A 9,917-nucleotide genomic window follows, 5' to 3' on the forward strand; every position below is an offset into this window, starting at 1 on the left:
AATAGAGCAAGCAGAAAATATGTTGGCAGCTCAGATGCAACAATCATTCTTCCAGCCATTAATTTCACAAAAAAACATCCTGATAATGTTTCCATCTCTCATCTTCAGACCTGATTTGCATATAAGACTGATGCAGGCTAATTAACTGAGAGAAACGCACACAGTCCAGGTCAAAGCTCCAACATGGAGCCCATTGCTCAGATAAATGTAATTAAAATTATACTGGTTGCCTCCACTAGCTGAGAATATGTCCTCTGACAAATACAAATAAACAGCCCACAGCTCCAGCTTCTTTCCCCTCCATCCATTTTTTTCCATGCATGTGTTAGAAATAAACAAAAGTGGATGTATAATACCTCACTTCACAGTTTGTAAACATTTTCCTCCTATTTTCCCTCCTGGTTTTACTTCTTCAGGTTTCTCGTTACGCCAACCCTCCTACATTTCCATCCAATAAGCCTTTCTATAGGTGCATGAGGGAGGCAGACCTTTCTCCCCTTTTTTGGCATGCCTGTGCCAGGTATTTGCACAAATTCCTCACACCCCGCGGGGATAGGTATGTTCACCTCTTCCCCTTCCATCCCTCTTGAGTCTTTACTGCCTGTCTCTGTCTGTCTTTATGTACGAAGTGGACTAGCATGGACTCCCCACCGGCACCGACGCGAGGCGCAGGCCTCACATTCTGCAGTCACAACTTAAATCATTTCCAAGCCGCCCGGCTTCTCGAAGCTGGCAGACCGCAGCTGTGAGTTTGACAACTGCTGAGCCAAAAACAACTCGGCTGGTAGCGGGCAGCTGGGATCTGCTTCTGATATCTCCTGAAAGGCCGGTTTATTCAGTGATGCAGTCGGAGCGTCCACCAGTAAAGCTGCACTGTCTCCCGCATGGAAAGATGTTGATCCGGGCCAGTACATTGGATAGTTAATTTCCTCTATGGTTTAAACACCAGATCACGGTATAAATCCCCTTGTCAGGGTTGGACAGATTGAGTGTGAACAAGAACTGTTGTGGTATTGACATTGGGCCAGAGTTGAACTGTTAGTTATGGAGGTGCGTCACAAAATGACAGCAAATAACAGCAACATGAGGCCCCTTTCTGAACTACACACATGCAACGAGGCGAAACTGAGCTTAAAATCCGTTTGAACATATATATATAAAAAAAATCATATCCCAAAGAGTTCAATATGGTCTGGATCTGCTTCAGGTTGATTTTTCTGTCTTTGTGTTTTCCCAGAAATTTACCAAAAGGTCAGACTTTGTGTTTGGGAATTATCTTGAAGAATTACCTTAATGTCTCTAATGAATAATGTATGTCTGAAACTTTGCAACATTTTCACAGCAAAACTGTTTAAAAAAACAAACAAAAAACATTTAAATGAATATGTGTGTCTACTGACGGTGTACAGAAGTACACTGAAATGTCTTAGATCATCAAACAAGTTTTAATTCCAAACAAACATAACCTATTTAAATACAAATGTATAACTTCATGTATTAAGAGAAAAAGCCTATTGCCATCCTTCTGAAATCTTGAATTAAAGGTAATTAAACATTCATTTGGAAATAAATTAAATTCAATTTCATCAGCCACACCCAGGCCTGATAATCAGCAGACTGAGAACACAAAGTAGGCAAAAAAAGCATTAAAAAATTCCATGTCTGGCCCTGACCTTCAGCAGCCATCAGTCTATAAAGGTGTTAAAAATTTCACAGTGAAAACCAACAACCACATGGAAAAATTGTGATCACTCCCAGGAGTCTCCCAAAATTATTCCTGGAGAGCATCGCCGACTAATCCAGGAAGTCACAGAAGAACCCAGAACAACACCGAATCCAGGCCTCAGATATCTGAGTAATAAGAGGCCAATATGCTGCCCAAAACAAGCACAGATTCATCAAGTAATATTCATGTTTCCATGAAATATATTCTGAAAACAGATGAGAAAATTCTAACTTCTGAAATATCATACTGACAGTCAAATATAGAGGCTTACTCTGCTGACACCATGAATTCTACTTTCTAGCTGAAAACTCAAAAGTGGCCCACCATCAGTTTTGGATGTTTGGGTTATGCAGGAATAATCAGATTATCTTCTAAATCCACAAATTTTAGTTCACAAACAATATTCAGGATAGCAATATCCTGCTAATCTATGAGACTCTTCTGATTTCCCTTTGGGAGGAAATTGCAATTAACAACCTTAAAATGGACACCATGGAGGAGAGCAGCATGTTCGCTTCAAAACACACAGATCTGTGCAGAGATGTCTTCATGGCACCAAAATGAGGCTGTGACCCGCCCGGGTCACAGCCTCATTGACACCATCAATGGTTATATGTTACCCGAAATTTTTACCAGTACTGGTACTGCGTTCTTAAACATTGACATAAGGTGTTTAGGTAAAAAGATTCCATATATTTTTCATTGTAAAAAATGGAAAATGTATGCATTTCCATTAAGAAAATCAACATAGTTCCTCTTAATGAATGAATCGCTGTTTCATAAAAGAACGGAAACAAGCTTTCAGCTCAAAAAAATTTCTATTTATAGTCATTTTATTGGCGCGAATGTAAATTCTTCCACTCCCATTTGGATTTTTTGCTTCACTGAAACTATTAGAAAGTCATCAAACTGTGATCAAGAGAATGATTTAATGTGGTTGTAAAGTACAGGGGAAATAAATACAGACAGAAACAGAATGCAAACTTTAAGTGTTTCAAATTCTTACAGGACAACTCAGAGGCAAAGCAGCGGAAAGAAAAGCTTCGCATGAAGCCATGACTCAAAAACAACTCAGATGTGCAAATCATAATTATATGAAACATTTAGGGTTAAAGCCATCAAATCATTAAAACAGATTTCAATCACAGGCTAGATTATTTAGGAATAATTAAGTGAAACTCTATATTGAATTAAGTATGTTCTCACGTTTAGTTCACTCAGTTGGGGGCTTCGCCCTGCCTAATATAAACATGGAGTCTGGAAGCAGGAGAAGCCCCCTTGATTTCTCATCCCACCCCCTTTGTGTGACTCTCACACTGGATCCTCGGACTGACTCAGACAAATCAGAAACTGAGGACAGACAGAGAGCAGCGCTGAGGACCGAACCGCACACCCCAAACTTCACATGAAGCCCAGCTTTAAATGTTAGATACCAATCCTCCTCATCTGAACGAACCGAAATGAGAAGATTTCAGGATGGGAACTGAGTGGTTTCAACCCAGAAACATTATTTTGTAACGTCCAGGATTTTACGTCTCAGAAAGTAAGTTGAAACTTACTTAAATGTAAAAAAAAATTGTATTGAATTCAAATGTATCTCAGTTAGAGTTTTGGAAAATATAAGTTTTTCTCCCACAAATAAATTCAAAATTGCATTTTACGACAACTAAAGTCATTAAAATACATTATTTAGTATGGTCTTCACGCTATTAAACATGATGCAACCAGCATTATTTTTCCAACAGCGTTGTTTCAAATGAGAGAATTTAATTTAACTAGTAAATTCTTTTGGATTATTAAAATGTTCATTGTGAAATATAAAACACAGAGATGTAGCGCGGTGTATTATGTATGTAATTAGTCATGTAAAAGGGAGCCGCAGAAAGCGCAGCGGCGGGCTGTAGCCGCCCGGGTCACAGCCTCATTTTGGTGCCATGAAGACATCTCTGCACAGATCTGTGTGTTTTGAAGCGAACATGCTGCTCTCCTCTCTCAAAATGAGTGTTTAATTTTTTTCTCAACAGAGCGCAGCGCCAGGCTTGAGTCCTGCTGCGTTATGACTCGGCAAATTTACACGCACCGGTCCCCATCCAAACCACCGGTGCGCAAAAGGAGCACAAGAAATCCAAACAAAACCGTGGCCATTAATAACCTGCTTGCTAATAAGATCGGGTGTCTTTCATGTTCCGGTACTGTTTCACCTAATTGCTGCTCAATTGTTGACCTACAGGGGAAGGTTTTCCGTGCAGATTTACCGTCTTGAATTGAAGGCCCCCCTCCCTTTTAAAGAGCCCGGCTAACTCAGGCTCCCCGTGTAACAATAAAACCGTGATGGCTGTGCCAACCAGAGCAGGTTTCTGCTGGAACATAAACCATCCTGGATTTGCTGACATTTTCATTTAATCATGTTTATGTGACTTTCTTTACATTGTCTGCTGTCAGAGTTTGAATGGGGGTAAATCAAACTTAAGCAGACAGAAACAGAGTTTGCTGGGACGTTGTTCCTAACATCTATGTCGTGACTGCTCAAATATATATTATTTATTATTTTTAGATCACTTATGTTTTTTAATTTGGAAACACAGATTTTTTTAATACACAATTTCCACAAATATATTCCACATAAAATGTATCTATTCTGTTTATACAAAAGTTTAAACAGGAACTTTTAAACGGGATAAACAGGATATTTCCATCCATCCATTTTCTGTTCACCCTTCGTCCCTAATGGGGTTGGGAGGGTTGCTGGTGCCTCTCCAGCTACGTTCCAGGCGAGAAGCGAGGTTCACCCTGGACAGGTTGCCAGTCTGTCGCAGGGCAACACAGAGACATACGGGAAACACAACCATTCACACACACACTCACACCTAGGGAGAATTTAGAGAGACCAATTAACCTGACAGTCATGTTTTTGGACTGTGCGAGGAAGCCGGAGAACCCGGAGAGAACCCACCATGCACAGGGAGAACATGCAAACTCCATGCAGAAAGACCCCGGGCTGGGAATCGAACCCAGGACCTTCTTGCTGCAAGGCAACAGTGCTACCAACTCTGCCACTGTGCAGCCTTAAACAGGATATTTCAAAATCTAAAAATAGAAATAAATCAATGGTTATTTAAAAATGACTAATTATTTATGACAGATATTCATTTTTCAAACAGATGTAGCATTTGTGGATCTAAGCAGGTTTTATTTCACTGGATGGAGGTTGAAAACGTATCTTTGGATTGTAAAAGTTGCAGACCCCTGGTCTATGTGGACAGCCATGTTCTCGGTGGCTTGTACTTGTGCTTTATACTCCTTCTATAATCAGGTAATGAACTGAATAGGACTCTGATTTGTATTCATAAAAATCGTGAAAATTCATTACTTTGTCCTCCATTTCACAATTAAGCATGATTTTGAATCCACTGTATAAAATAAAATTAAAATACCTTGAAGTGTGTGGCTGTAACATAAAAAACAACAAGTACAATATAGGCACTTTTAATTTCTCTAGAATCTACAGAAAATAACTCATGTCATGTTCTTCTCTACATCTGCTTTTACATTTTGATTTGCACCACATCACCTGTTTGTCTTTCTTCCTCTCCTACACAGCAGTCTGACGTTTCCCCCTAACCTGCTAACCTTTTAGCATAATGGACCCGTCTTTAGCTCCCACAGCTCTCTATACCCTCACTCCCATCCAGAACCTCTCAGCACCCTCCTCCTCTCCCTCCATCTCTCCATCGCCCAGCTTTGCCTCCACCGCTCTCTTCTGCTCCCTCCTCTCGCTCCTCTCCCTGCTGGGCATCACGGGAAACCTTTACACTTTGGTTCTCCTTCTGAGGCGCAGCAGAGTTAGGAGAAGACGTGGAGCTGGACTGGCCTGCTGCCTAACAAGAATACCCGTCCCTTCCTGTCTTGCAAACTCTGCCTCTCCTTCCTCCCCCTCCTCCTCGGCCTCTTCCACCTCTCTTCACCTCCAGGTGCTGAGCCTGGCGCTTGCCGATCTGCTCTACCTTTTCACCGCTCCCTTCATCGTGTATGACAGCCTGGCGTCCGGATGGGCCTTCGGGGAGCTGGGCTGCCGCCTCCTACTGAGTCTGGACCTCCTCACCATGCACGCCTCCATCTTCACCCTCACTGCCATGAGCATGGATCGCTACAGAGCTGTAGCCCATCCCCTGCGCACCTCCTCTTCCAGCTCCTCCAACCTGCTGCGGGTCACCCTGGCGTGGGGTCTGGCGGTGGCTCTTAGCCTGCCCATGATGATCACCTTGCACCTGGAGGACGGGGAGGACGGCGAGGGACAGCTGTGTGTCCCAGCGTGGGACGAGCAGAGCTCCAAGGCGTATCTGAGCGTGCTTTTCTGCACCAGCATCCTCGGCCCTGGGCTGGCCATCGGAGGACTTTACGCTACTCTGGGCCGGCTCTACTGGGTTTCACAGACCCAACCAGCCTGGGCAAACGGAACCGGAGCAGCTTGCTCTCCCCGAGCACCAAAACCCAAAGTTCTGCTTCTCATCCTGGGTATCGTCCTGGCCTTTTGGGCCTGTTTCCTCCCCTTCTGGATCTGGCAGCTGCTCCCCCTCTACCAGCCCGACATGCTTCGGACTTTACCGGTGGGGACCCAGGTGACGGTGAACCGCATCCTAACAGGTCTCACTTATGGAAACTCCTGTGTCAATCCCTTCTTCTACACGTTACTGACTGGGAAGCGGAAACCAAACAGGCAGGTGCTTGCATCACCCAATCAGCTCTGCTGCAAGGGCAGCCCCCTGCAGTGATGTCACATCCTCACCAACATCCTGAGTTGACCCTCCACTGTCTTCAGATCAAACTACATTGGTGTCAAATGTTTGTGCAGCAAAAATCTTCATTTGCTTTGCTATAATTTTAAAGATATTAATAAATGTTTCCAGAGGTCATCAAAGGTCAAACAGCTCCCCACAATTACAAAATCAAACTATTTTGCTCTCAATCAATTGTGCTTTTTGTAGCACATTTTTGAAGCAGTTAATTGACATCAAATTTGTCTGATTTTGTATGGGGGGGTAGGAGGCTCGTTGACCTCTGGAAACTTTCATTAATATCTTTAAAATGATACCACCACAAAAAAAATGTTTGCTGCCCCAAGTTTGACACCAAGTTTGTTTCATTTGAGAAAGGTGGAGTGCACTAACGTGCAGTTCTAAAAAGGCATAAGGACACACCAGAAGTTCCAGTACTGGCTACCAAAGACGGAAGCAATGAGGATTTTGAAGAAAGGATAGCACTTTGTACGAAAACCTTATGAAAGGACAATGTTTGGTTTATGAGAGAAAATAGTTGATATTGAATTTTACCTGAGAAAGATGGAAATGTTTCTCAAAAATTATAAATTAAATTAAATGATACACCGCCTTGCAAAAGGAACTTTTCCACTTTCTTTGCAGAACCACAGACGTCAGTGTATGCTATTGGGATGATGTGTGAAAAATCAGGGCTAAGTTGTGAACTAGAAGAAAAGTGTGCCATTCATTTGAATTCAGAGCCAAATTATTGAAGGTTTTCAATCATTTTTAATGCTTTCTAACAATTATCAATAAGATTTAGGTCTAATCCATTCCAAGATTTCAACATGCTTTGATCTAAACCTTTTTAATTGTCATTGTCCTGCTTGAAGGTGAACATTCAACACAATCTGAAATCTTTTGCAGCCTCTAACAGGTTTTCTACCCTGTATTTAGTTACATCCGTCTTCCCACAGACTCTGACCAACTTCCAGGTTCCACAGCATTACACTGCCACTGCCATTTAAATGGTGGATGCATTGCTTTTTGTGCTGCGCATAGAGTCTAAATAAAGCTCTCATTCTCTGTTTAGGTGGACGGTCTTTCCCTGATAGGTTTGCATCTGTGGCATTTCCATTCTTAGAAGATGGATTGAACAGATGATCAGAGCTCAGGGAGAAAGTTTATAACGTTGTCTCTGCTGTGTTTCTAGGTCATCTTGATGCTGTTTATTGTCCAGTGCTCTTAAGACTTCACAGAACAGATGGATTTAGATTGAGAAAAAGCCACAAACTGTTGGGTTCTGTTCACTAAAGATTTCAAAAGGCACTTGGTTGCATTGAATTTTATTTCAGATTATTGGAAAGGGGCTGAACAAATATAAAGACTACAACTTATGGAGTTTTATTTGCAAGACGTTTTGAGAGTCATGTACCATTTTCCTTCCAATTTGCAATTATGCACAAATTTGTGTTGGTCAGTAACAAAAAGTTCAAATAAAACACACAGAGGTTTGTGATTTTAACAATAAAAATGTGAAAAAGTTCATGGTGTGAATATTATTGAAAGGCACAAATTTATCTCAGTGGATGGAGTGGCTTATATATTTTTAATTTGTTCAGTATTTAACATAGCAATAATTAATATCTACAGAAATTACATGTACAAAGAAATGAAGTCAACTTGTTTCGTATGCAAATAAAAACAATAATTTTAAGACTGCAGACCAGATATCATATGTTGCAAATGTGTTGCATTTCCAGTGAAGCCTCTGACACATTTCTGCTTGTTTTTAGAAAAAACTCAATGAAAATGTGTATTTTTAGACAACTGGTTGTGTCTGGCCAGGAACTGAAGGAGATATTTTTCTGAGACATTGTTTGTTGACATAATAAATTATGTTTGAGCATGTCTGCAGAGTTTTTGTTTTCTGCTCCTGAACTTTGACATATCTTTAAAAAATGAATTTTCTGTATTCTTGACCTGCATGTTTGGGTTTGGGCAAAAATGTACTTATTAATCACACAATGTGCTGCATGGCCTTTCCTGCTATTGATGCTGAATTAGGTTTTTATTGTTGCATATATTCCTGAATAAAAGATTTGCTCTCTATATTTCATACAGTCATTTCCTCTTTAATACAGTAGTTATTTTCCAGTTTTGGATCTCTAGCAAACAATACGCCATGACACAAAAGGTAACCAAAAGAGTGGTCAAGGCTATCCATCACAGTAACAGAAACAACAAGGGAGGAAAAAGAGAAAAATGGAAAGTTTGTTTTTTAGTTGCCCTGTTTCTTTTTACTTTTCCTGTAAGGGCAAAACCCAAAGCTGTCTGTCTGACTCAAAGGCTGCATTGCAGATCCCGCTGCTCTTTGACACAGATGAGCAAATACTGTTGTTTGACAGCAAGCAGAAAGGATGGGGTGGGGAGGGGAATGCTAGGACAAATGGGATAGTGGCGTCGCACTTGCACAGTCAGATACGCAAAATGTTTGGATGGATGGTGTCTGGGAGGAGACGTCTTGGGGTTTAAGAAATTGACCGTGGGATGAGATGTTCGCTGGTTTGATATATTTACGACTCATATTCGTCTCCCACACTGGACTGCTGCATACCTCTGAGAACTTTTAGGATAGAAAAAACACACAAGATAATTAATTGCCTCCCCAAAAATGTACCTTTAAAACTCTGAGTCAGTCTGACAAAAAACAAAAGAAAAAAATTTGTCCTATGACGTTAAATACAGTATTTGCTACACTTAATGGTAGACATTTACTAAAAGGTTTTGATGAAAAACTGTATCTTTTATTGTAGCTCTAAGCTAAATATTAGAAGAAAACCTCACACCAAAAAATGTTCATTACACAATTCTTTTAAAATAATCTGAATACTGCTAATTTTTAAATAGTAATTAGGGTAAAGGTGTTGTTCAAATCTGCATATTTGCAGTATTTGGAGGGAAAAAAGTGAAATAAACAATTAATCATAATGTCTGGGCTTTAAATAGCCTGAATTTTTCTTTACTAATCCAAAAGAAGTGACTGAGAATAAACATTTTGATCTACTAGTAGGGTTCAGGTGAGTGTCGACATTAAACAGCCTCCAGGAGTTTTGTCTAAAATTTACAGACAAAACTCCTGTCTGTGGGCATTTAATGTTGGATTCAGTCAGATGGTTTTTCTACAGTGAGATAATTATACAAGTAAGAAGAACTAAAATGACTCTTTAAAACAAGAATTGAGTGAATAAGATGTAATTTATGGAGGATTTTGTCTAAGACCCGTGTTTGAATTATAGTCAGGCCCGGTGGTGCCATCTTTATTAGGGTCTTGTTTACTTTTTAAATTTTAATTCTCAATAGGTTGATTATTCCATCAAAATTGGTTTAAAATGAAGAATTACCTCCAAGTTCTTTAACCTCACCTTAAATCC

The 9,917-nt window shown here is 40.5% G+C and overlaps 1 protein-coding gene across 1 annotated transcript; it reads left to right on the forward strand.

Moving 5' to 3' along the window:
• The first annotated feature begins 3,093 nt into the window (after positions 1 to 3,093).
• uts2r3 (urotensin-2 receptor 3) lies at positions 3,094 to 6,830 on the forward strand. Its single transcript, XM_044115976.1, has 2 exons — positions 3,094 to 3,269; positions 5,327 to 6,830. The coding sequence occupies exon 2, from the start codon at positions 5,368 to 5,370 to the stop codon at positions 6,496 to 6,498; it is 1,131 nt and encodes a 376-aa protein (XP_043971911.1). The 5' UTR covers positions 3,094 to 3,269; positions 5,327 to 5,367; the 3' UTR covers positions 6,499 to 6,830.
• Positions 6,831 to 9,917: the final 3,087 nt, after the last annotated feature.

The sequence above is a fragment of the Gambusia affinis genome, linkage group LG05 (assembly GCF_019740435.1).
Source record: "Gambusia affinis linkage group LG05, SWU_Gaff_1.0, whole genome shotgun sequence".
Taxonomy (NCBI): Eukaryota; Metazoa; Chordata; class Actinopteri; order Cyprinodontiformes; family Poeciliidae; genus Gambusia; species Gambusia affinis.

What these genes read in the sequence shown, in the direction of transcription:
- uts2r3 (XM_044115976.1), top strand. Translation starts at nt 5,368, where the DNA reads ATGGACCCGTCTTTAGCTCCCACAGCTCTCTATACCCTCACTCCCATC.